At 47.4% G+C, this 27,016-nt stretch overlaps 1 protein-coding gene across 1 annotated transcript in view; it reads right to left on the reverse strand.

The window, feature by feature from the left end:
- The window catches only part of XPNPEP1 (X-prolyl aminopeptidase 1), a 139,379-nt gene that overhangs the window by 65,042 nt on the left and 47,321 nt on the right, over positions 1–27,016 (reverse strand). The window contains exons 4-7 of the mRNA XM_029610346.1: positions 23,467–23,571; positions 14,139–14,231; positions 9,303–9,446; positions 3,542–3,637 (exon numbers count right to left, since the gene is read on the reverse strand). Coding sequence (XP_029466206.1) covers positions 3,542–3,637; positions 9,303–9,446; positions 14,139–14,231; positions 23,467–23,571 — 438 coding nt within the window. The remainder of the gene's footprint in view (positions 1–3,541; positions 3,638–9,302; positions 9,447–14,138; positions 14,232–23,466; positions 23,572–27,016) is intronic.

Genomic DNA, 27,016 nt, shown 5'->3' on the forward strand with positions numbered 1-27,016 from the left:
GTGCAAGCTAAAAGGGAAGAGGAAAGAAAGTCTTTTCAAGGGCTTGAAGTACTTGTATATCACCACCGGATGGAACCAGAAGCAGTTCTATCTTCATAGCACCTCTTCTTGAATAATAATTATTCTACAAGCCTCTATTCTGCAGCATTACAAAATATACAAAAATTATACACGTGAGTAAAGCTGCAGAGAACACAGAGAAATATCCCTTGAGTCAGCACAAACATCTTTTGTAGCCACAGGCTGAGTAACTCCCAATAGTTTGGCATATACTCAGCTCAGGAGTTTTGCAGAACGGAGGCTGTACTGAATTCACCAGGGTATGATGTTACTGATGGCAGAAGACATCTGTTTCCAAGCAGTACACTTCTTTTTTAATTTTTTTAAGAGAGGCACAAAAACCTTGACAACTTAACATGTTAACTAGGCTCAAGATGCTGCTGGAGGGTGCACAGAGCTCCAGTTCAGTCTTGTTGTGTCTTTAAATTATATTCTGAGTTCATTTCTTCATTAGGACTCTAAGCTTGGGGCATAACAAAAGGTCTTGTTCCCTTCTTGCAGTGCCCTTAAACCTCTACAACAGATTCAGCTACGTCACATGCGGTTAGATGGTCACGTGTGCAACACCCAGAAGTAAGCCCCAAACCAAGGAGAAAAGAACTTTTACATTCACACCATTAGAAAGTGCACAGGACTATAAAACTTGGCACTATATACTCCAAGGATGATTGCTACGCAAGCCATCTTTCTGAGCTGAGCAGGTAGAGTCGCCTATTTAAGTGCTTCCTTGTACAATATGCACAGGCAGTGCCGGGTTTCGGTCCTGGAGAGATAGCTGGAACCTTGGTAGACTGTAATTCCTATTAAAGGACCAACATTCCTCCTCAAAACAGCGCATACGTTAGGGATGTGCATTCATTACATCCATTTCGGGAGATATGTACGTACCTCGCCAACTTTCTAGTACAATCGGGAAATGGAGAGTACATGTGCATTTTAATAATGAGATACATGCATACTGTCCATTTTCCTGCGTGTACTAGAAAGTTGGCAAGCTACGCACATATTCACTGAAACAGATGTGACAAACGCACATTACTAGCACACATTCATCTTTTAGATTTAAAAAAATAAATAAAAAGGTCAAAAACCAAGACACTCAATTCACGATGTGCTATAGCACTCCAGGAAACTAACAACCAGCAGATTTAAAACAGATCCTAGAAAGTACTTTTTCACTCAGTGTATGATCAAGCTGCAGAATCTGTTGCCAGAAGATGTCGTCGAGGTGAGTAGCATAGCAAGGTTTAAAAGATGTTTGGCCGTGTTTCTGGAGGAAAAGTCCGTAAAACAATATTAAACAAAGGAAAGTCACTGCTTATCCTAGAAATAGATTTACTTTTTGGGATCTGCCAGGTACTTGCAACTCGGAATGGTCACTACCAGAGACAGGATGCTGGGCTCGATGGATCATAGTCTGACCCAGTATGGCACTTCTGTTCTTATGGTGCTCTCAGCTGTGCACACATTTGTGTGCATCCAACTTTACTCCTGATTTAAGAAGGAGTTTAGCACACAAAAAAAAAAAAGCGCTCCTCCATGTAAATTCCATGTAAACTGAGGCATTAGCTATTACTGTTCAAGGTGCATGGGCTTAATTCAATTTTCCTTAACAATAGAAAATTAACTCCCAGTCAGAAGTGGAGTAAAGGCTCTGGGATGGGTGTTAGTCTATAGGGCTGCTCCCATACTGCGGGGAATCCTGTACTTGGGATTTATGCACAGAAAACAAGGTATGTGCCTCTAACTCATGTTTTCGGCACACAACTTTTAGGAGCACACGTTTTCTGCATATGATGCACATTAAACATGTTTCGTGCACATTTATCACGGTCTGTGTGCGCTAAGCATTTCTGCGTAAGTCTTTTTTTTTTTTTTTTTTTTTAACGGATGAGTAAAGAAAACAAGCGCTGAGTTCGGCACACGTTTTGTTTTACTCACATCTTATTATATTGGGTCCCCATGGGAGAGTCTAACCAGGGCTTCCCCAGATGGAGTGTCAAAACCTTCAGCTGGGGTCACAAGTTCCTCAAACGGCAGCAGCATTAATAGCGGGAGGCAGCACGCGCACACAGGTCCTGCAGTGGCCCCGCCCCCCACTTGGATTTGTGGGGACAGGAAGCCCTGCAAGAGGAGGGATCAGGGCCTGCGAGCTTGCACCCGCTCACAGGCCTCACATGCTTAGTAATACCGCTGCCGCTTGCAGGTCACTGTCCGGCTCTGAACTAAGCCATGAGGGGATGGGAGTAATGAGTGCTTCTCTCTCTCACCCACCACTGAACCTACCCCAAGAGAGAAATGTTGCCCCTATCATCAGCCTACCTTCTCTTCTCACCAGTTGTCACCCACCATTGCTCTGGGGCCCTAAAGAAAAATGTTGCCATTGCCCCTGATCAGGGGTGCTTGGAGGAGGGGCTTTGGAAGGGAGGGATCAGATGCAGCAGATATACGAGGGTTGGATTAGCTGAAAGGGAGTTTCAAGAGGAGGACTGGCTTTGGAGGGGAGGAGAGAGAGAGAGAGAGAAGCAGAAGAGGGTGACAGAAGATCGACTGGAGGTTTATAAGAGGAGCTGTTGATGAGGGGGGAGCAGCTGGAGTGGGAATCTGAGAGAAGGGGTTGAAGGGAGGAGATGAGGCTAGTAGGTGAGAGAGGGGATGGTGATGAGAGTAAGGTGGGAATGGGTGATGTGAGAGGGAGGGGATGACAGGGTAAATTTTGGAGTTACAAGAAGGATTTGGGGTGAGAAGGAATCAGCTGGGGGATGTCATATAGGCTGGATGGATGAGAAGACATGCTGGGAGGTGAGAAGAGCTGGGGATGTAAAAGGGGATCAGCTGGCAGGGAGAAGGTGGGTAAGAGAAGGATCTACTGGAATGTGAAAGTGGAACGATTGTTGGAGGGTAATTGCATCTCTGTTAATTTGTTTTGGTTGTCATCTGGTGTCATGTGAATTTTCAAGTGATAAAATTGGGTCACACTGGATAAAAGTGTGGGAAGCCTTACAATTAACATCTTCTGCTCTCAGTCATGATAAGGTGTGACCTTAACACCCTGCCCAGCAAGAATCTCAATACATAAGCTGGCTAAGATTTAAATTAATGACTAAGAGGTCCATATTCAGCTGCTGTGTGGCTCGGCTAGTTAACCAGATAAACCTATTTGTCTAACTTAGCCTGTATATTCAGTGTCACGCCTACCCTCAGCTATCCTAAAGTTAGTTGGATAGGTCTATCTGACTAACTTTAGGGCAGGTCCATGGGCAACCAGATTTAGCTCGATAGGGTATCCAACTAACCCTGAATGGTGGAGTTAGTCGGATAAATTATCCAGCTAACTCAGCTCCTCCCAGTTACACCCTCGCAGCACCCACCACTTAGCCGGCTAACTAAAGAGTTTTATTCTTGGTGGGCTGTACTCTCCCACTTTATAAGTGATCCAGTTGGTATAACGATGCACTTAAAAAGCACTTCCAGTACTTACATGCAACCTCATCCAGGGCCGTAACTACAAACCAAGATGCTTTCCTTTCAGCCATTTTAGCACGTAAGGCCTTGATCTTTGTCTGCCATGATACACCTGCAATGTACAACAGAAGCAATTTTCAAACTGGACACCTTGCTGCAAAGTCCACGGGTATTTGTTACACTGTGGAGGGTGCATTAAATAATTAAAAAAAAAAAAAAAAAAAAAAAGGAAAAGTACACGAGCACTTTCCCTTCAACACTTCTGAGCCGCCAACTTTTTGCTTCTTTTTTTTATATGCAGATAAATATTATGCAATCTTCCCATAATTGCAGCTAAAATTACAATGGTCTTGAAGGAGGGAAAAGTTTGAAGAATCAAGTTATGCAGGTAGGGGAAATTGGCTTCTTACCTGCTGAATTTCTTTCCTCGAGTCCTACCAGATCAGTCCAGATGGATGTGTTTTTCTCCCCTGCCAGCAGATGGAGACAGATTAAAAGGTTTACTGTAACCACCTACATAAGGTACTGTGCCACCTGTAGCCCATCAGTATTGATTTATCAAAGCTATAACTAAGAACAAATACCACTCCCCAATGAGCAAGGGTTTCGAAACCTCTAGGTGAACCAAACTAGACCTGACCTCTTCAACTGGACAGACCTGAAATGATGACGTTTTCTAATCTGAATAGTATATGTATCAGACAAGTGCAGGGAGATACCTGATGTTTCACCACTGAAAACAACAAAATATTAATATTGACCTCAGAGGGATACAAACTGCAAAAGATGGATACTGACAGGCAAAGAAACACGGTCTCTGCAGTACAAAATTACCTAAGAACTTTGGCCAGCTTATCAAGATCTGCTTGTTGACTATAAACTCTGGTAAACAACCACAGCAGCAAGGAGATAAACTTAATCCCCAAGAAAAAAACAGAGGTATCAAAGGATACTTCATTGTACAGGAGCTGGGACCCCCGCCCTTGGTCGAAGTGGGAGCGCATGAAAAGAAGAAAATGCAGACATGGCAAGACATAGAAACATAGAAATGACGGCAGAAGAAGACCAAACGGCCCATCCAGTCTGCCCAGCAAGCTTCACACATTTTTTTTTCTCATACTTATCTGTTTCTCTTAGCTCTTTGGTTCTATTTCCCTTCCACCCTCACCATTGATGTAGAGAGCAGTGATGGAGCTGCATCCAAGTGAAATATCAAGCTTGATTAGTTAGGGGTAGTAACTGCCGCAATAAGCAAGCTACACCTATGCTTATTTGTTTTACCCAGACTATGTTATTCAGCCCTTATTGGCTGTTTTTCTTCTCCCCTGCCGTTGAAGCAGAGAGCTATGCTGGATATGCGTGAAGTATCAGTTTTTCTTCTCCCCTGCCGTTGAAGCAGAGAGCTGTGCTGGATATGCGTGAAGTATCAGTTTTACTTCTCCCCTGCCGTTGAAGCAGAGAGCTGTGCTGGATATGCGTGAAGTATCAGTTTTACTTCTCCCCTGCCGTTGAAGCAGAGAGCTGTGCTGGATATGCGTGAAGTATCAGTTTTTCTTCTCCCCTGCCGTTGAAGCAGAGAGCTGTGCTGGATATGCGTGAAGTATCAGTTTTTCTTCTCCCCTGCCGTTGAAGCAGAGAGCTGTGCTGGATATGCGTGAAGTATCAGTTTTTCTTCTCCCCTGCCGTTGAAGCAGAGAGCTGTGCTGGATATGCGTGAAGTATCAGTTTTTCTTCTCCCCTGGAAAGGAGGAGCAGAGGTGATATGATACAGACTTTCAGATACTTGAAAGGTGTTAATGATCCAAAGACAACGACAAACCTTTTCCGTAGGAAAAAAATCAGCAGAACCAGGGGTCACGATTTGAAGCTCCAGGGAGGAAGATTCAGAACCAATGTCAGGAAGTATTTCTTCACGGAGAGGGTGGTGGATGCCTGGAATGCCCTTCCGGAGGATGTGGTGAAGACCAGAACTGTGAAGGACTTCAAAGGGGTGTGGGATAAACACTGTGGATCCATAAAGTCAAGAGGCTGCCAATGAAGAGTGGGTGACTCGCCAGAATGATGGCTACTGCCTGGAGACAATACCCTTATTAAATAAACATACACATGCTTACTGTGACTCCAACATCGCTCTAAGCTTCAACAGCAAGAGGAAATGTGGAAAAAAGGATTCGCACTCACAAAGAGGGGATTAGCTGGCTTGTTACGGCGGTTACTACCCCAAATCAAATAAGCCTGATACTTCACTTTCAATGCATATACAGCATAGTTCTCTGCTTCAACGGCAGGGGAGAAGAAAAACTGATACTTCACACATCCAGCAGAGCTCTCTGCTTCAACGGCAGGGGAGAAGAAAAGAGGGTTCGCACTCACAAAGCGGGGAGTAGCTGGCTTGTTACGGCGGTTACTACCCCAAACCAAATGTGCCTGATACTTCACTTTCGATGCATATCCAGCATGGCTCTCTGCTTCAACAGCATGGGAGAAGACTGATACTTCACGCATATCCAACATAGCTCTCTGCTTCAACGGCAGGGGAGAAAAAAAAGAAAACTGATACTTCAGGCATATCCAGCATAGCTCCCTGCTTCAAACGGCAGGGGAGAAGAAAAACAACCAATAAGGGCTGTATAACATAGTCTGGGTAAAACAAATAAGCATGGGTGTAGCTTGCTTATTGGCAGGGGAGAAGAAAAACAACCGATAAGGGCTGTATAACATAGTCTGGGTAAAACAAATAAGCATGGGTGTAGCTTGCTTATTGCGGCGGCTACTACCCCTAACTAATCAAGCTAGATATTTCACTTGGATGCAGCTCCATCACTGCTCTCTACATTAAAGGTGGGGGTGGAAGGGAAATAGAACCAAGAGCTAAGAGAAACAGATAAGTATGAGAGAAAAATGTGTGAAGCTTGCTGGGCAGACTGGATGGGCCATTTGGTCTTCTTCTGCCGTCATTTCTATGTTTCTATGTTTCTATATGCGTGAAGTATCAGTTTTTCTTTTCCCCTGCCGTTGAAGCAGAGAGCTATGCTGGATATGCGTGAAGTATCAGTTTTTCTTCTCCCCTGCCGTTGAAGCAGAGAGCTGTGCTGGATATGCGTGAAGTATCAGTTTTTCTTCTCCCCTGCCTTGAAGCAGAGAGCTGTGCTGGATATGCGTGAAGTATCAGTTTTTCTTCTCCCCTGCCTTGAAGCAGAGAGCTGTGCTGGATATGCGTGAAGTATCAGTTTTTCTTCTCCCCTGCCTTGAAGCAGAGAGCTGTGCTGGTTATGCGTGAAGTATCAGTTTTTCTTCTCCCCTGCAGTAAGTCAAGATGTGGCAGGACCTCCCCAGGAAAAAAAAGGGGAAGCAGCAACCTGGAGACGACGCCATCCACTCTTGGCGTAATTATGCATGAACTTTATGTATGGGAATCGGCTGGCTAAAGGAAGTTAGCGTGCACTAACCCGAAAAACGATTTTCACGAAAATTCGGGGGAAAAAGTGTTTGGTTCTCGTTTTACCCAATATATAATGAATTAAGAAATATCGTACGATATTTCTATTAGTTATAAAAACGATTCATATCCCTAGTAGTAACTACTGCTCCATGGGGCTTACCCCCATGCACCCTTTTCTTCATTTCCAACCTCCAGCATTTAGGAATCTGCAGTGTTTATCCCATGACCTTTTGAATTTGTTTACTGTTTTCATCCTCACCAACTCTCCCGGAAGGGCATTCCAGGCATCCACCACCCTGACATTGGCTCTGAGTCGTCCTCCCTGGAGTTTCATTTCATGAACCCTAGTTCTACAGTTTCCTTTTCATTGGAAAGGGGCCTCCTTGGAGGCTCCTACTTGTACCATTAATAAGGTAGCGTTACAGAAATCCAATGCTTATCCCTGAGATAAGCTGTAGGGAATCTATCTACGCTTTGGGATCCTGCCAGTTACTTGTGCCCTGGTTTGGCCACTCTTGGAAACAGGATACTGGGCTTCATGGATCTCTGGTCTAACCCAGTATGACAAATCTTATGTTATGTTCTTATGTACCCTGCAGCACTCTGTGGGAGACGACATGACTTCTGCACTATGCTGTCTGACCTGTAAAACAGTCACTCTGCTCCCCCTCTCCTCTCATTGTATCCCTGAAGGTAATCCTCCTCCTCCTTCGTCCAAATGCGAGAGAAGCCACCGTTGACGAATAAGTACAGTCACTGGAGCCTCACTTTCTCTATTTTTACTTTTTTATTTCTTTAAACTCTTAAAACTTTTAAACTTTCAGCAAGAGACAAAACAATAACAAGTACTTCCTCCTGCTGAATTCTTCCCAGGTCTTCAACCCATCAGAAAGGAAAGGATAGAAGAGACAGAGGAAAAGAGAAGAAAGGGGAACAAGGAAGTCAGCACCATTGACTTTCAGAATTCCCCCCCTATTATCTGGGAGCAAGCGAAGCCAAGGATCACTGACTCCCCCCCCCCCCCTGCTCTTCCATAATCTACCAGAGGAATGGCCCCAGGGATCTAATAATCTCTGGGAGCAATTAGGTCTCCTAGCACTCTCCGACTGCAGGATCGTGCATGTCTGCCATCTCCTGGAGACAAGAGAAATACTGACTGACTGCAGGTGGCACAGCAGCTTGGAATCTGTCTACCCCTTGGGATCCTGCCAGGTACTTGTGACCTGGATTGGCCACTGTTGGAATCAGGATGCTGGGCTTGATGGACCTTTGGTCTAACCCAGTATGGCAAGTCTTATGTTCTTACAGTCTAAGAGAGTGAAATGCCAATTTATTTGCAAGCGTTTCACCCACTGGTAATTTTATTCCTGTAAGCAAAATCCCACATTGTGATTTGCCAGACAGCATCAACATCTTTCTGTATACACTCCAAATATTACTGGGCAAGAACCAATGGCAAGTCAGGTCTAACAGCGCTTGACCTCACAATGCTCTCTGGTTCTACTTTCTGGCTGAAATAAACCACCAGGACCTCTTTATTCCATGGGCAAAACAGGCAGATGCTCAAGGCCCACCGCACGCTGTGACTGTCAGCATATTAATTGGATTTTTTTTGCATTCCAGAGTTTGTGGATAACCTATTTTCCCAATAGCAACTGTAATGACAGTGTCCGGAGAAGGAGAGGGGGCCCAAATAGTGCATACTCCAGCCAACTGTTATGCCAAAACAAGCAAACATGGTCTGGGTCGAAATGTAGACATTAGATGTGTCCATGGCTGGAAGGAGAATGCTCCTTCTCAAAAACAGAAGCGCATAAAGTCAGAGTTACGTTCTACAAAGCCTTACTGCATTGACGGTCATGTCATTTTGAAGCGGATCAATTTTACCAATATCGCTCTATAAAATGGCAAGAATAAAGGCCAGGAAAGAGATGCAAGAATAATAAAATAGGAATTATACAGTAACAACAAACAAGCTTTTCCAAATATTTTTTTCATTTCCTTATTTTGGTAATCACTAATAAATGTAGTTTTTTCCAAATGTACAGTATTCATACATACATGTTCTTCAACACACTCTCTCAAATGTTACTGCTTACTTATGATATAAATATTTCTAGGTTCTAATCTACACAAAACAGAGCGGCAAGACACAACGACAGAGTCTAGTTAGGCGACATGGTAAACCGAGATCATTTTACTGATTTTTTCAATGTGCCAATTTGTAGTTAAAAGATCCACTTTCAGCTACATCAAGGAACCACCTAAACAAAGCCAAATAAATTAAAAAGAAAAGGAATTAAAATGATAATAATCAACAATACTTCCCACCAACCTGTGTAGGAGACACTCAGAGTCATGAGAGGCTTGCAGGGCCGCTGGGGGCGATCTCTCCAGACTACATCAATGAGGTTCTGTTCAACTGGGACAAGACAATGTCCCGAGCTCTTCAAGACTTTGGATATTGTCTTCCATTGATCTGGCAAAACCATAAATTGCAATGTGAATAAGGGCAGAAAACAAGGGAGGATTAGCATGACATCTGTGCCAGGAATTCCAGGAAGAGAGCGTCCTCCCTTAGCAAAAGATGAACTGAAGGTTTTCTTCATTCTGTTTGTGAGGAAAATGCTTATTATAGAGATTCCCAAATCTGTCCAAGTGATCCCATGGCCAAACAGGTTTTCAAGATATGCGTAATGAGTATGCATAAGAAATCTGAATATGCTGGATCTCCAATGCATGCAAATTTAGCTCAAGCATATTTATGTTGGGTGTCCTGTAATCCTGACTGGCTGTTGGGTCACCAGAACATGCTTAGGAATCCTGGCTTAGCATATTCAGATTTCCAGATAGAAATGGCCAGGAAGTGAGAAAAATCATGCGTCGAATGAATTTTATCTTTACAGCTTATGGAAAGGCAGAAATGTCTCCCCTTTGTTTACTACTACAACAGAAGGATGCTAATTTAAATAATGATAAATTACTACTTACCTGATAATTTCCTTTTATTTAGGACAGACAGATGAATTCAAATCCAGTAGGTTATGCACCTCTACCAACAGATGGAGATGGAACAAAACTGATGTCACAGAATATATATACACCTGCAGTGACATCCGCCTGCCAGTATTCTCTGCAAAAGCCAACTGTGGACAAACTAGCAAAATCTTGATCAATAACAGATAACCATTTCAGTACTCAGCCATCAGAAAACGCTGAGTTCAGACAAAGAATACATCAACACTAGTCTAGGTACTGGACTAACACTTACCAGTAACCCTTGGAACACATAGCCATGCAGGAGGACCATAGGATAATCATTCAGCAGCCAAGGGTGGGATGCTGAATTCATCTGTTGGTCTAAAGGAAAGGAAATTATCAGATAAGTAGTAATTTCTCATTTCTTGGCGTCTAATCAGATGGATCCAGATCAGTGGGATGTACCCAAGCTATTCCTGAATAGGGCAGGAGGCTGCCCACGGCCCAGTCAAAACCACACATGCAAAGGCTGCGTCCTCCCAGGTCTGCATATCCAGACGATAATACCTGGAAAAGGTGTGTAAGGAGAACCACGTCGCAGCTCGGCAAATGTTGACGGGAGACAACAATCTGACCTCAGTCCATGACACGGAATGAGCCCTAACCTGACTAGGTAACGGCTGTTCAGCATCCACATACGTGGCCGTGACTACCTCCTTAATCCAGCAAGTTATTGTAGCCCGCAAAGCTAGCTCGCCCTGTTTACTACCACCATGAGAACAAACAGGCAATCTTTCTTCCAGAAAGGTTTAGAAACCTCCAGATACCTCACAGTATGTCTCTTGACATCCAAGGGCCGCAACAGGAGATATTTCTCAGCATCTCTTTCCCTATCCAGAGACAGCAGGGAAATGGACTGATTCAAGTGAAAATCCAAGACCTTTTTTGGCAAAATAGAAGGAACAGTATGCAGCTGTATCACCCCTGGAGTCACTTGAAGGAACGGCTCCCGGCAAGACAAGGCTTGCAGCTTGGATATTCTACATGCAGAACAAATCGCCATAGGAAACACCATTTTCAATGTCAGCAACCACAAAGAAAGGTTACACATCGTTGAAATATAGGGCCTGCTAAGAAATCCAAAACTAGATTAAGACTCCACAAGGGCACCGCTAACCATAAGGGAGGACGAAGATGTTGCACTCCTTTCAAGAAACTGGCCACATCAGGATGAGCCGACAAAGGTCCACCATTCACCTGGCTCCTGTAACAAGCAAGAGCTGCTACCTGAACCTTTAAGGAATTAAGGGCCAACCCTTTATTCAATCAATCCTGCAAAAATTCCAAAAGGAGTAGGATCTTAACTGAACGAGGAAGCACCCCTTGAACTTCACACCAGGCCTTGACAACGTACAATCCACAGCCTGCCTCTTCTGTGAGGAATGGAAAGGAGACACCATGAGCATGTCCCGAAGAATATGCGAAACTCCAGTGCAGATCCATCTCATATCACCTGCAGGACCCACTGATCCGATGTGATCTCGACCCACTTCTGATAAAAGAGAGGTGACCCCCTAACTCCTGTTCATTGGGAGTGGGACAGCACACCTTCATCGGGAGGTGCCACTACCCAAGTCTGTGCCCCATCTGGGCTGTCAGGGACCAAAAGGTCGAGTCCTCTGAAAGGTCACTCCTCTGTCGGGTCGAAAATGCTTGGATCTCCTAATATGATCTCTCATGCCAAAGGAGCACGGCATCTGCTTCTTATCCTCCGGCAACCGAGGAACCAGGGATTCGCTCCACTTATTGGCCATTTTCTCCAACTCACTCCCAAACAAGTGCAAGCCTTTAAAGGGCAATTTTGTAAGGTTAGCCTTGGAGGTCGCTTCAGCCAACCAATTTCTCAGCCATAACCAACGCCGAGCTGCTATTACCGAAGCCACCCCTCTGGCTGAGGTGTAGACCAAAGTGCAGCCCATATCAGCCTATAAGGTGGCTGCTGGCTCCATAACTGCTCTGGAATTCACTCCAGATTCATCGACCTCCTGAGACTGAAGTAAACAAGAGCAAGCCACCAAGGAACAACAAGAAGCTAACTGCAAGGTCACTGACATAGTTTCAAATGCTTGCTTAAGGATGGCCTCAATCCTTCCTTCAAGGCCACTTTTCCCTCCATGGGGATAGTTTTCCGCTTGGAGACGGCACGCAGAAGCATGTCCACTTTTGGAGAATGCAACTACTCTCTCGCCACTGGATCCAGGGGGTACAGGCCTTCCAAGACTCGACCTCCTTTGAAGTTACTCTCCGGGGCACCCCACTCAAGATCAATCAATTCTTGAATGGCCTCCATAACAAAGAAAAAACAAGAGGCTTTGCACAAAGAAAGCAAAATGGGATTTTTTTTTTGGCTTAGACATGGAAATCAGAGCTAGTAATTCATCTCTATGAAAGAACCACATCATACGGTTCCAGTCCCAGAGGAATTTCCCCATAATCCAGAGTGTAAGGATCGGTCTCATCATCCGTGCCATCCGGATCCCTATCTGGAAGACTGGCTGCCGATCTAAGTGTACCTCGGCGTTTAACAGCAGGAGCAGGTGTGTGGGAGGTCACTACCTGAGGCTCTGACCTGGCAAGATTGGTTGGGGCTGAGGTCTGCGCCTGAAGAAAGGATTGCAATCCTTGAAAAAAATTCCACCCAAGAAAAGGCAGAAGGATCCATGGCAAAACTAGAAGGCACCTGTCCTGAGGCCACTGAGCTACCTTGCCCCGCTGACGAACCAGTTAAGGGAGTTCCGAGGTCAGGCGCCCCTCTGACAGGCTGGAAGAACCAGGCTTAGAAAAATCAGACAAAGGTAGTTCTTCCTGAGCCTCTAAGCCATGCTGGCACAAGTTAGAGGGAACACCAGGCTGAGATGCCCGAATATTACAAGCAGCATAGAGGGAAAGGCACTTAGGTTTCTTAACTATAGGCACTATCAGTCGATCAGTACGCTTAAGAAGCGACTGAAAGATGTGCGTCAGCTGAATTCGTGCTGTAAAATGTATGCATTCCAAACTTAGGCATCCAAAAATGTAAGCACACAACCCTGTGCTTGATGAACGCCCAAAAAACTGAGCGCCCTCAATGCAGCCCAAATTGTGCATACAGGTAAGCGTGTGCCTAACACAGACACCCAAGTGTGCAAAAATTGGATGCACAATTTGGACGCACAGCCAGACGTACTTGCATGAACCGTCGGTCCTGCAAGTACCAAAAATGCCACTGCGGCCTAGCACGCAGCGCACAGAAAAAAAGGGACCTAGCCCAAAAGGGGATAGGAACAAACGTCAGATCAGCGTGCAGAGCACAGAGACCAGAGGAAGGAGGGAGCTCTACAAAAAAAACCCCTCCTTTTCTAAAAATCCAGCCAAACCTTCCTCTAATTTCTGGCCAGCTCTTTTCTTCAGGGGTTAGTAGGTCTGCTGCAAAACCGTAGGCATTACCAACTGTTACTTTCATGAGGCAATCCTTGCTTGAAACATCTTACCAACCACTTCTAAAGCCATACGGGCTTTGCAGCAGACCTACTAACCCCTGAAGAAGAGGGCTGGCCAGAAATCAGAGGAAAGCTTGGCCGGATTTTAGACATTCATCTGCCCTCAGTGCCACTGTTAGCAATTATCATACCACTTGGATGTCTCTACAAGCTTTGCATGAACATAAGAAAATACACAAGCAACCCAGCGATCCCTCTGGACTTAAGATAAGTAGACCTCTTTTCAATATATTTTACTTGCAACAAAAAATGATTACCAATCTGTGACGTGAGACTTTCTTAGCTAGATGATTATATCATCGTCAGTATGACTCTCTAGGCCATAAGGCACCGAAATGTATGGTGCAGTCTTGGTGCTGTTATATGAGCTCTTCTAAATTATCGTAAGAGGCATGTTTGAAACATTGCATGTTGATCTGATTATAGAGTGGAATCTTGGTTAGAAAGTGAAATCGTAAAACAGCTGTTCTGCATTCTTTGTGCCACAACCTACTGTAACGAGACACTAACAACAATGAAATCTACATTGCTCCTTCTTCCCCTCTCCTCGGAGAAGTGCTGTGAAGTTTGGCATGACCCTGTCGTGAGGGAGGTGACCCTCTTCCAGTCTCTAGAGACACACAGAGGTATGCAAGCAGAGACTCTGCACCCACCTGCAGCCATGATACAAGGATCCACGCCAACTTTTGACCCCTCGGGAAGCACGCTAACAAGCCAGTCCTCCTGAGTCGGAGTTTTCTTAAGACCTGAAGGAATATTAAAAGAAAGCAGATGAAAATCAAAAATGTCAGAGGGTATTTATCTCTCTCTCAGCTTTATATTCTGCCAATAGCAAACTTCTTGTATGAAGCAGATAGCAAATGTTGCTTACCTGATGTAACAGGTGTTCTCACAGGACAGCAGGATGTTAGTCCTCACAAATGGGTGACATCGAGGATGGAGCCCACCACGGAAAACTTCTGTCAAAGTTTAATAGAACTTTGACTGGCCCCTACTGGGCATGCCCAGCAAGGCACTGACCCTGCAGCCAGCAGGGGTCTCCCTTCAGTCTGATTTTCAAAGCTACAGGCAGTGCCTAAAAAAGTAAAAACTAAAACGAACCCAACACCGCGGGGTGGCGGGCGGGTTTCGTGAGGACTAACATCCTGCTGTCCTGTGAGAACACCTGTTACATCAGGTAAGCAACATTTGCTTTCTCACAGGACAAGCAGGATGGTTGTCCTCACAAATGGGTGAGTACCGAGCTGAGGATGTCCTGGCTTGCACCAAATGCACCCAACGACGTGCAACAGGCACAACAACTGGGGTGGAATTTGGGAAAGGGCATCCGCACCCTACCGGGAAGGTGGAAGGGTGTTGGTACATCATGTTGGAAAAAGGTTACGCAAGACAGATTGGCCGAAGATGGAGTCCTGTCTTCCAGCTTTGTCCAAACAATAATGGGCTGCAAAGGTATGGAGAGAACTCCAGGTTGCAGCTTTACAGATGTCAGGAAGCGGCACCGATCGAAGGTGTGCCACCGAAGTCGCCATGGCCCTCACAGAGTGTGCTTTAACACGGTCTTGGAAAGGAATGCCAGCTTGCTGATAGCAAAAAGAAATGCAGTCCGCCAACCAGGAGGAAAGAGCCTGCTTACCCACAGGTTGTCCCAACTTGTTAGGATGGAAGGAGACAAACAATTGAGTGCTCTTCCTATGGGAAACTGTACGGTCTAGGTAAAAAGCTAGAGCTCGTTTACAGTCTAGGGTATGCAGAGTCTGTTCCCCAGAGTTGGAATGGGGCCTGGGAAAAAAGATAGGTAGTATGATGGATTGATTGACATGAAATGCAGAAACTACCTTAGGTAAAAATTTAGGGTGAGTGCGGAGCACCGCCCTGTCTTGCAGGAGTTTAGTGTAAGGCGGATAGGTGACTAAGGCCTGTAACTCACTAACCCTGCGAGCTGAAGTGATAGCCAATAGGAATAATACTTTCCATGTGAGATACTTCAATTCACAGGAGTACAGAGGTTCGAAAGGTGGTTTCATTAGACGACCAAGAACCAGATTAAGGTCCCAAGATGGGGCCGGAGGACGTAAGGGTGGCTTCAGATGGAGCAAGCCTTTAAGAAAGCGTGTCACCAGGGGTTGTACTGAAATAGGGACACCTTCTATACCTTTATGGAAGGCGGCTACCGCACTGACATGCATCCTAATGGAAGAGGTCTTTAGACCGGATTCTGATAGGTGCCATAAATAGTCCAAGAACTTAGAGATTGGACAGGAAAGGGGATCAAGGGACTGAGAAGTGCACCATGATGTGTACCTTTTCCATTTATATGAATAGGATCTTCTGGTGGAGGGCTTTCGTGAAGCTATCAGGACACGAGAAACCGAATCCGAAAGGTTAAAAGGCTGAAGGACTAACCTTTCAACATCCATGCCGTCAGGGACAAGGCTTGGAGGTTGGGATGGAGGCGGCATCCGTCGTTTTGAGTGAGCAGATGCGGATCCGTTCCCAGAGGTATGTGCCTGCGGATGGAGAGATCCTGGAGTATGGGAAACCACACTTGGCGTGGCCAGTGGGGAGCTATCAGGATCATGGTTCCCCTGTCCTGTCGTAGCTTCACGAGAGTCCTTGACAGAAGAGGTAGTGGAGGGAATGCATAAAGCAGACCTGTCGTCCACTTGAGGGAGAAGGCATCCCTCGGCTGAGAGTGTTGGCTCCGAATGAGAGAGCAGTAATTGGCCACTTTGTGGTTCTGAGGGGACGCAAAGAGGTCTATGCGGGGAAAACCCCACTTGTGAAACAGAGAGGTCACTACCAGAGGATCGAGTGACCACTCGTGTGGCTTGAAGACACGGCTCAGCTGGTCTGCCAATACATTGTCTACTCCCGGCAAGTAAGTGGCCTTGAGGTACATGGAATGGGAGAGGGCTTCTGCCCAAATCTGCGCAGCTTCCTGACACAGAAGGAAGGAGCCTGTGCCTCCCTGCTTGTTTATGTACCACATGGCCACTTGGTTGTCTGTCTGGATTAAGATTATCTGATCTGATAGATGATCTTTGAAAGTTCGGAGCGCGTAGCGAATTGCTCGAAGTTCCAAGAAATTTATCTGGTGTTCGGCTTCCTCTGGCGACCACAACCCTTGGGTTTGTAATTCGTCCACATGGGCCCCCCAACCGATGTGGGAAGCATCGGTGGTTAGGATTACCTGTGGATCTGGTAGGAGAAAGGGTAAGCCCTGAAGGAGATTGACTTGAGTCGTCCACCAGGTTAAAGACAGGCGTAGCGCTTGTGTAACTGTGACGATGTAGGACAGAGGCTGGAAAGCTTGAAGCCATTGGTGTCGCAGAGTCCATTGCGTTACTCTCATGGCTAGTCGGGTCAAGGGAGTAACTTGAACCGAGGATGCCATGTGTCCTAGGAGGATGAGGAATTGGCGAGCTGTGGCAGTGTGTTGAGACTGGAGCTGGCGAGCTAGAGACATGAGAGTTTGGACTCGTTGAAGTGGAAGGTAGGCTTTTGCCTGTAAGGTGTCAAAGTCTGCTCCAATGAAGGATAAGGTCTGAGATGGGACCAAGCAAGATTTCTCGTAATTGACAAGAAACCCTAAGGAGAGGAGTGTGTGAATTGTCAACTTTAGGGAGGATTGAGCAATTTGAGGGGTGGAGGCCCTGATTAGCCAATCGTCCAGACAGGGGTAGACGTGGACACCTTCCTTCCTGAGAAATGCTGCTACTACGACGAGACATTTGGTAAAGACTCGTGGAGCAGATGCCAGCCCGAAAGGTAGTACCCGGTATTGATAATGGTCGTGGCCTATCAGAAAACGCAGATACTTGCGATGAGATTGTGTTATCGCAATGTGGGTATAAGCGTCCTTGAGGTCGAGAGAGCACAGCCAATCCCCCTTTTGCAACAGAGGGAGCAAGGCGCCCAGGGTTACCATCTTGAACTTCTCTTTTTGCAGATACTTGTTGAGGGCCCGAAGGTCCAGAATTGGACGTAACCCCCCTGATTTCTTTGGTATTAGGAAGTATCTGGAATAGAATCCTTTCCCTTGTTGACAAGGAGGGACGGGTTCTATAGCATTTGATTGTAGAAGAAGGGATACTTCTTGATGTAATTGAGTCAAATGGCTGGTTAGACTCCATGCCTGAAGGGGCGGGGAGTCTGGCGGAAGTGTTATGAAGTTGAGGTGGTAACCCTGTGCGATAATTGCTAGCACCCACTGATCTGAGGTGATCTGTTTCCAACGGGGTAAGAAGTGGTACAGCCGACCTCCCACAGGGATGTGTGGAAGAGGGAGTTGGCATGTGCTCAATACAGGAAAGTCAAAGGCTCGCCGCAGGCCCAGGAGGTGGGGCTACAGTAGGTCTTTGCTTTCTCGGCTGACGAGGCTGAGGCCTGTTAGAGGACCGTGCAGGACGAGCCCTAGTTGACGGAGGGTAGTAGCGGCGTGGTCGAAAGAACGACTTCTTAGAGTCCTTCTTTTGCGGTTGCTTGGAGGTCACCTCAGGTGGGACAGATGAGAGTTGTTTTAACGTCTCATGGTGGTCTTTTAACTCCGCCACAATTTGTTGAATTTGCTCTCCAAACAAATTGTCGCCTAAGCAGGGCAAATCAGCAAGACGATCTTGGACCTCTGGGCGAAGGTTGGATGACTTTAACCAAGCCCAACGTCTGGCTGAGATGGCTGTGGCTGAAACCTTCGTGGAAGCATCGAATATGTCGTAGGCAGTCCTAATCTCGTGCTTCCCTGCCTCAAATCCCTTGTGAAGAAGGGCTTGAAGCTGCGGTTGGTATTGGTCCGGCAACGTGTCAGCATAGTCTTGCATCTGTTTAAGGATGGCTCTGTTGTATTGAGTCATGTAAAGTTGATATGAAGCTATGCGTGAAATCAACATAGCTCCATGATACACTTTCCGTCTCACACTATCCAGGAACTTGTTGTCCCTGGTAGGTGGGGTAGAAGAGTGCGGCTTAAGACGCTTGGCCTTCTTCTGCGCGGACTCAACCACAACAGAGCGATGATCCAGTTGAGGTTTTTGGAAACCTGGTGCTGATTGGACAAGGTATGTGGAGTCAGCTTTCTTGTTAACTGGTGACACCGATGAAGGAGATTCCCAGTTTTTCTTGAGCAGATCCAAAAACACCTGGTGTATAGGGATGGAAGCGATGATTTTTGGAGCATCCAGAAATTGAAGTAGTTCCATCATCTGGTGTCTGTCATCAGCTTCAGATTGTAGTTGAAAAGGTACAACTTCTGACATCTCTTTCACAAAATTAATGAAAGATAGATCCTCAGGAGGAGATCTTTTTCTACTCTCTGTAGGAGATGGTGGCGAAGGCAAATCTGTGTCAGAAGAGGTATCATCATCATCATCACCCCAGGTATCGTAGGGATCATGTGGGGCTTGTAGCCCTGATGGACCTGGCTGAGGCTCTGAAGGCATCGATGGAAACCGAGGTGGAATCGGTGCGGTAGGTGGAACTAGAAATGGCATCGATGGCTTCGGTGCTGCCGATGGAATCGGTGCCTGGCGCGGAATCGATGGAGCCGAAGGATAAATCGGTGGAGATATACCAGAAGGTACCGATGGAACTACCCCGGAAGGGGGAATTCGAAACGGTGTTTCTCCTGCCGATGAGAAACCAGTCGGAGACGGTGGTGTTGTCGATGGCACTGGAATCACCGATGGAAGGGCCGTCATGAGTGCCTCCATGCGGCTCAGTAGCGGTGCTAGCGCTTGTATCAATGGCTCGGTGGTCGGTTCCCTCCTCGGTGGCGAAGCCGGTGCCGGCGTCGGTGCCGGGGGCGGCACTGGAACCGGTGCCGGAGACTGTGCCGTTGGAGGTTGTAATTTCTTCATCGCTTTCTCGATGGCCTCCTGGACCAGCCAGTCCAGTTCTGCCCGGAGACCAGGGGTAACCATACCCGGCTCGACGGGAGAGGGAGGCTGAGGCAGGGCCGGAGGGACCACCGTAACCGGTGGGATCACGGCCCCCACACCCCGAGAGGGGGAGGGTTTCCTCGATGCCGGCGAACGAGACGTGGAGGACGTCCGGTCTGTTCGCGGCTTCTTTGTCGGTGGCTCGGCTTGAGCAGAGGTCGATGGCTGTGGATCCTCGACAGGCCGAGACTTGTGCCGTCGATGGCGGTGCTTTTCCTTCCGATCCCCTCGCCCATCCGGGGAAGGGACGGGAGTCGACGGCCGAGAAGCGATCGATGGCGGACGGTCACCGGAGGGTTGACGATGATGGTACAACTTCGACGGTGCCGGTTCCGATGACGTCGATGCTATCGATGGCGTTGGGGTGGGTGCATGGAAGAGGAGCCCCATCTTCTCCATCCTGGCTTTGCGACCCTTGGGTGTCATTAAGGCACATTTGGTGCAAGTCAGGACATCATGCGCACTACCCAAACACATTACACAAACCCTGTGGGGGTCTGTGATGGACATAGTCCGGGTACAATCCGGACAACAACGGAACCCCGTTGCCATGGCTGGGAGCCAAAATTTAGACTGGGGATCGGCAAGTGCCAACAGGCCTCGAGGGCCAAAATCGACGGCAGTCGATGGAAGAAGGCAAAAAACTTACCGGGTTCCGTAAGATGACTAAAAAATTTGTCGAAGGGAGACCCCTGAGGGGCAAATTTTCTTAGGAAATTAATTTCCAAATTCCTGTCAGGAACGTGGTTAGAGAGCTCCTTTCACCGCGTGGCAACTGCTGCGCGGAAAAAAGAAGACTGAAGGGAGACCCCTGCTGGCTGCAGGGTCAGTGCCTTGCTGGGCATGCCCAGTAGGGGCCAGTCAAAGTTCTATTAAACTTTGACAGAAGTTTTCCGTGGTGGGCTCCATCCTCGATGTCACCCATTTGTGAGGACAACCATCCTGCTTGTCCTGTGAGAATCCATGATATACAGAAACATTTTAAAAACTCATAAAAACAAAATAAAAATGACATTTCCTAATGCAATGAAACAGAACGCTCTAGTGTGTTCGGGATAGGGGACATCAAAACCTGCAGCGTGGCGCAAGCTATGAAACAGCACCCCCACACCCTCCAACACAATCCACTTCAAAACAGAGTCCCCAGCACCGAAGCTCAGCATGGATGCAGCTCTTAGTTATTGGTTTCCATATATGAATTTAAGAGATGAGGCAAAATCCTCACAATAAGCTGTCACAAATCCCGCACCCTAGCTGAGCCGTATTACTACATTTAAACATTTCTATTCTACCTTTCTCAACAATATCGTCCAAGGCGGATTACAAAACTGTCTGCAACTGCTACGATCCCAACGCAGAACTCAGGCTTAAAACCCTCAACTGTATGTCCCTTTTAGCCCAATAGGAAATTTTCCTCAAACAATGAAAATGACTACACATAACGGGCAGGTTCGCAGGAGTTCCAAAATAATCATTTTCAGCCAAACCACAGTATTCTGAAGTCTGCAGAACAGACGGCTTAGAAAAAAATCTGCAAACGGAAGGGAGCAAGGAGCGGTACCGAAGGGAATGGAGTAGATGTAACTCCATTTACAGTAGAAAATGTATGGGAAGAGCTGGTGAAACTGAAAGTGGACAAAGCCATGGGGCCTGATGAAGTTCATCCCAGAATACTGAAGGAGCTCAGAGATGTGCTGGCTGGTCCACTGTGTGACCTGTTCAATAGATCCCTAGAAACGGGAGTGGTGCCGAATGATTGGAGGAGAGCGGTGGTAGTCCCGCTTCACAAGAGTGGGAACAGAGAAGAGGCTGGTAACTACAGACCGGTTAGCCTCACTTCGGTGGTGGGAAAAGTAATGGAGTCACTGTTGAAAGAGAGAATAGTGAACTATCTACATTCAGGAGAATTGCTGGACCAGAGGCAGCATGGATTCACCATTGGAAGATCCTGTCAGACAAATCTGATTGACTTTTTTGACTGGGTAACCAAAGAATTGGATCAAGGAAGAGCACTAGATGTCATCTACTTGGATTTCAGCAAAGCTTTTGACACTGTCCCGCACAGGAGACTGGTGAATAAAATGAGAAGCTTAGGAGTGAGTGCTGAGGCGGTGGCCTGGATTGCAAACTGGTTGACGGACAGAAGACAATGTGTGATGGTAAATGGAACTCTCTCTGAAGAGAGAGCGGGTTTTAAGCGGTGTACCGCAGGGATCGGTGTTGGGACCGGTCCTGTTCAATATCTTTGTGAGCGACATTGCAGAAGGGATAGAAGGTAAGGTATGTCTCTTTGCGGATGACACTAAGATCTGCAACAGAGTGGACACGCCGGAAGGAGTGGAGAGAATGAGACGGGATTTAAGGAAGATGGAAGAGTGGTCGAAGATATGGCAGCTGACATTCAATGCCAAGAAGTGCAGAGTCATGCATATGGGGAGTGGAAATCCGAATGAACTGTATTCAATGGGGGGAGAAAGGCTGATGTGCACGGAGCAGGAGAGAGACTTTGGGGTGATGGTGTCTAATGATCTGAAATCGGCGAAACAATGTGACAAGGCGATAGCTAAAGCCAGAAGAATGCTGGGCTGCATAGAGAGAGGAATATTAAGTAAGAAAAGAGAAGTGATTATCCCCTTGTACAGGTCCTTGGTGAGACCTCACCTGGAGTATTGTGTTCAGTTCTGGAGACCGTATCTCCGAAGAGACAGAGACAAGATGGAGGCGGTCCAGAGAAGGGCGACCAAAAAGGTGGAAGGTCTTCATCAAATGACTTATGAGGAGAGATTGAAGAATCTAAATATGTACACCCTGGAGGAAAGGAGGAGCAGAAGTGATATGATACAGACTTTCAGATACTTGAAAGGTTTTAATGATCCAAAGACAACGACAAACCTTTTCCATAGGAAAAAAATCAGCAGAACCAGGGGTCACGATTTGAAGCTCCAGGGAGGAAGATTCAGAACCAATGTCAGGAAGTATTTCTTCACGGAGAGGGTGGTGGATGCCTGGAATGCCCTTCCGAAGGAAGTGGTGAAGACCAGAACTGTGAAGGACTTCAAAGGGGCGTGGGATAAACACTGTGGATCCATAAAATCAAGAGGCCGTCAATAAAAAGTGGGTGGCTCGCCAGAATGACAGCTACTGCCTGGAGATAATACCCTTATTCAATAAACTTACACATGGTTACTGTGACTCCAACATCACTCTAAGCTTCAACAGCAAGAGGAAATGTTGAAAAAAGGATTTGCACTCACAAAGCGAGGAGTAGCTGGCTTGTTACGGCGGTTACTACCCCAAACCAAATAAGCCTGATACTTCACGCATATCCAGCATAGCTCTCTGCTTCAACGGCAGGGGAGAAGAAAAACTGATACTTCACGCATATCAAGCATAGCTCTCTGCTTCAACGGCAGGGGAGAAGAAAAACTGATACTTCACGCATATCAAGCATAGTTCTCTGCTTCAACGGCAGGAGAGAAGAAAAACTGATACTTCACGCATATCCAGTATAGCTCCCTGCTTCAACGGCAGGGGAGAAGAAAAACAACCAATAAGGGCTGAATAACATAGTCTGGGTAAAACAAATAAGCATGGGTGTAGCTTGCTTATTGCGGCGGTTACTACCCCAACTACCCCTAACTAATCAAGCTTGATATTTCACTTGGATGCAGCTCCATCACTGCTCTCTACATTAATGGTGGGGGTGGAAGGGAAATAGAACCAAAGAGCTAAGAGAAACAGATAAGTATGAGAAAAAAATGTGTGAAGCTTGCTGCGCAGACTGGATGGGCCGTTTGGTCTTCTTCTGCCGTCATTTCTATGTTTCTATAATGCGATGAGATTTACAGTGCATTCAAAAAATTGCATCTATATAGTAAAAAAAATAAATAAATAAATAAATAAATAAGAGTTCCAGGCACCTTTTACAGAAAGCAAAAGCGCTTGGCTGGGAACTCATAATTTCAACAGAAACAGCACAATTTGCCAGTTAAAAGTTACAGTATGCACTTTGGTGCATGTCCTCGGACCGTAGAGCCCCACCCACCTATTTTCATGAGTGTCCAGTTGCTGTCCATTTGCTGTGCTGCCTGCAGGAAGTAGCGTCCATCTGTCCAAAGGGCTGCCGCCTTCTCTGTTATAATGGCAGTGCCTGTTCAGGAAAGAAGTCAAAAGTCATTATAGTTAACAGATGCAAACCGGCACTCACTGGCAGCTCCCACACCTTTCTGGGGGTTGTTTTAGTCTGAATCCTCCCACGCACGCTGCGCTCCTCTTTCCACTGGGTGTGCATCCTGTATTTTCACTATCTTTGCATAAATAAGAAAATTATGGCTGCACATTCTTAAGGCGAATAGTGGGTATCCTCTTCTGCTCTTCAGCTAAGCCTTCAGATCTTGCCTTGAGAACAGTACAGCCCACTGTGTGTCACCCCTTTTAATGTTGAGATTACTTACCTGATAATCTCCTTTTCCTTAGTGTATGCAGATGGACTCAGAACAAGTGGGTATAGTGTGCTCGTGCTAGCAGTTGGAGACGGATCTGACGTCAGCACGGGTACATATACCCCCACAGGAAGTGAAGCAACTCAGTAATCTTCCTTGCAAAAGTTGTTATGGATATATGTGTACTGACCGATCAATGAATTAGTGCAACGGGATTCCCCTGACCGATTGATAGTAGCTGGAGACCGCCAGCGCTCCCAACCGGAAGGCGTCGACACCTGGTAGAGTGGACGCTCTCATGTAAGAAATGACATGCCTTACCTGGAACTGGTGAAACCCATGTATACTGGCAGCCAGGCGGGATGGTGAGTCCATCTGCATACACTAAGGAAAAGGAGATTATCAGGTAAGTAATCTCAATATTTCCTAGCGTGTAGCAGATAGACTCAGAACAAGTGGGATGTACAAAAGCTACTCCCGAACTGGGCGGGAGGCTGCCTGAGGACCGCGTAGGACTGCCCTCGCAAATGCTGTGTCCTCCCTGGCCTGGACATCCAGACAGTAAAATCTGGAAAAGGTATGGAGGGAGGACCATGTCGCCGCCTTACATATCTCCGCGGGCAACAGCATCCTAGATTCTGCCCAAGAGGCCGCCTGCGCTCTGGTGGAATGAGCCTTGACCTGCAGAGGTGGCGACTTCCTGGCCTCTACGTAGGCCGCTCTGATAACTTCTTTGATCCAGCGGGCGATGGTTGGCCGAGAGGCCGCTTCCCCTTGCTTCTTCCCGCTGTGAGGGACGAACAGATGGTCCGTCTTTCGTACTGCTTCTGTCTTTTCCAGGTATCTGGGCAGCAATCTGCCAATGTCGAGATGGCGTAGCAAACGCCCTTCTTCTGATTTCTTCAAACCCGCCGTGGTTGGCAAGGATATGGTTTGATTGAGGTGAAATCGTGAGACTACTTTAGGTAAGAAAGAGGGAACCGTGCGAAGATGGATAGCCTCTGGAGCGATTCTGAGAAAGGGATCACGGCAGGACAGCGCTTGTAGCTCTGAGATGCGGTGTGCTGAACAAACTGCCAGCAAGAACACCATCTTCAAAGTTAGCGAACGGAGAGACAGGCCCCGAAGGGGTCTGAAGGTGGATCCCGCGAGGAAATCCAAAACTATGTTGAGGTTCCACAGGGGCACTGGCCACTTCAGTGGCGGACGAATATGCTTGACTCCTTTCAGGAAGCGGGACACATCTGGGTGCGTGGCAATGGTCTTGCCCTCCCTCCTGGGACCGTAGCAAGACAGCGCAGCCACCTGAACCTTGATGGAGCTTAGGGAGAGACCCTTCTGAAGCCCATCCTGCAGGAAATCCAGAACAATAGAGATAGTGGTCGCATGTGGATTGGTGCCATGAGTGTCGCACCAGGCTTCAAATACTCTCCAGATCCTTATGTAGGTGAGGGATGTGGAAAACTTGCGAGCTCGGAGGAGTGTATCTATCACTGGCTCCGAGTAACCTCTTTTCTTCAGTCTAGCCCTCTCAATGGCCAGACCGTAAGAGAGAATTGAGCCGGATCCTCGTGGAGGATGGGACCTTGACGAAGCAGGTCCCTGAGAGGAGGCAGGGGAAGGGGCTCCCCTGTCAGTAGTCTTCTCATGTCCGCATACCAGGGTCTTCTTGGCCAGTCTGGTGCCACTAGAAGAACTAGGCCTCTGTGCCTCTGAATCTTGTGTATAAGGGCGCCCAGCAGGGGCCATGGGGGAAAGGCGTATAGCAGGGTCCCTGGAGGCCATGGCTGAACCAGGGCGTCGATCCCATGAGAGAACGGATCTCGCTTGCGGCTGAAGTATCTGGGTACTTGAGCATTGGACCTGTCTGCTAGTAGGTCCATGTCCGGAGTCCCCCACTGATCCACAATCATCTGGAAGGCTGTGAGGGACAGCTGCCATTCTCCCGGATTTAGGCTTTCCCTGCTGAGGAAGTCTGCTGTGGTGTTGTCCCTTCCGGCAATGTGGACGGCGGAGATGTCCTGGAGATTCGCCTCTGCCCAAGCCATCAGCGGGGCTATCTCTAGGGACACCTGTTGGCTTCTGGTTCCGCCCTGTCGGTTGATGTATGCCACCGTGGTGGCGTTGTCGGACAGCACTCTGACTGCTCTGTTCCGCAGTCTGTGAGCAAATCGCAGGCAGGCTAACTGGACTGCCCGTGCCTCTAGACGGTTGATGTTCCACCCCGATTCTTCTCTGTTCCACCGCCCTTGGGCAGTGAGCTTTTCGCAGTGTGCTCCCCATCCACTCAGGCTGGCATCTGTGGTGAGCAGAGTCCACGTGGGGGAGGACATCTTCGACCCCCTGCTCGTGTGGTTGGACTGCAACCACCACCGTCGCTGTGTCCGCAGTCTGGCTGGTAGAGGTAGATGCACGGAATAATTCCGGAAGCATGGGCTCCATCGAGAGAGGAGGGAGCGTTGTAGTGGTCTCATATGGGCCCGCACCCAGGGTACCACTTCCAGGGTGGATGCCATGAGACCGAGAACCTGCAGATAATCCCAAGCTATGGGCCGGCTGGCTCCCATCAAGGACCGTAGACGCGTCTGGAGTTTTAACCTTCTCTTGGTGGTGAGGCTGACTTTGTCTGCCTGGATGTCGAACTGGACTCCCAGGTATTCCAGTGATTGGGAAGGCTGTAAGCAGCTCTTGTTTAGGTTGACAACCCATCCCAGGCTTTCCAGCAGGGAGATCACTCTGTTGGTTGCCAGATGGCTCTCCTCTCGGGATTTCGCCCTGATCAGCCAATCGTCTAGGTAGGGATGGACAAGGATTCCTTCCCGTCTGAGAGCCGCTGCTACCACTACGATCACCTTGGTGAAGGTCCACGGCGCCGTGGCTAACCCGAAGGGCAAAGCCCGGAATTGGAAGTGTCGTCCCAGAACCTTGAAGCGTAGGTACCGCTGATGATCCCGATGGATCGGGATATGCAGGTAGGCTTCTGACAAGTCTGAGGCCGTGAGGAATTCCCCTGGCAGTACTGCGGTCTTGACTGAGCGCAGGGTTTCCATGCGAAACCTCGGGACCCTTAAGTATCGGTTGACTGACTTGAGGTCCAATACGGGCCAGAAAGTGCCCTCTTTCTTGGGTACCATGAAATAAATGGAATAGTGC

The sequence above is a fragment of the Rhinatrema bivittatum genome, chromosome 7 (genome assembly GCF_901001135.1).
Source record: "Rhinatrema bivittatum chromosome 7, aRhiBiv1.1, whole genome shotgun sequence".
Taxonomy (NCBI): Eukaryota; Metazoa; Chordata; class Amphibia; order Gymnophiona; family Rhinatrematidae; genus Rhinatrema; species Rhinatrema bivittatum.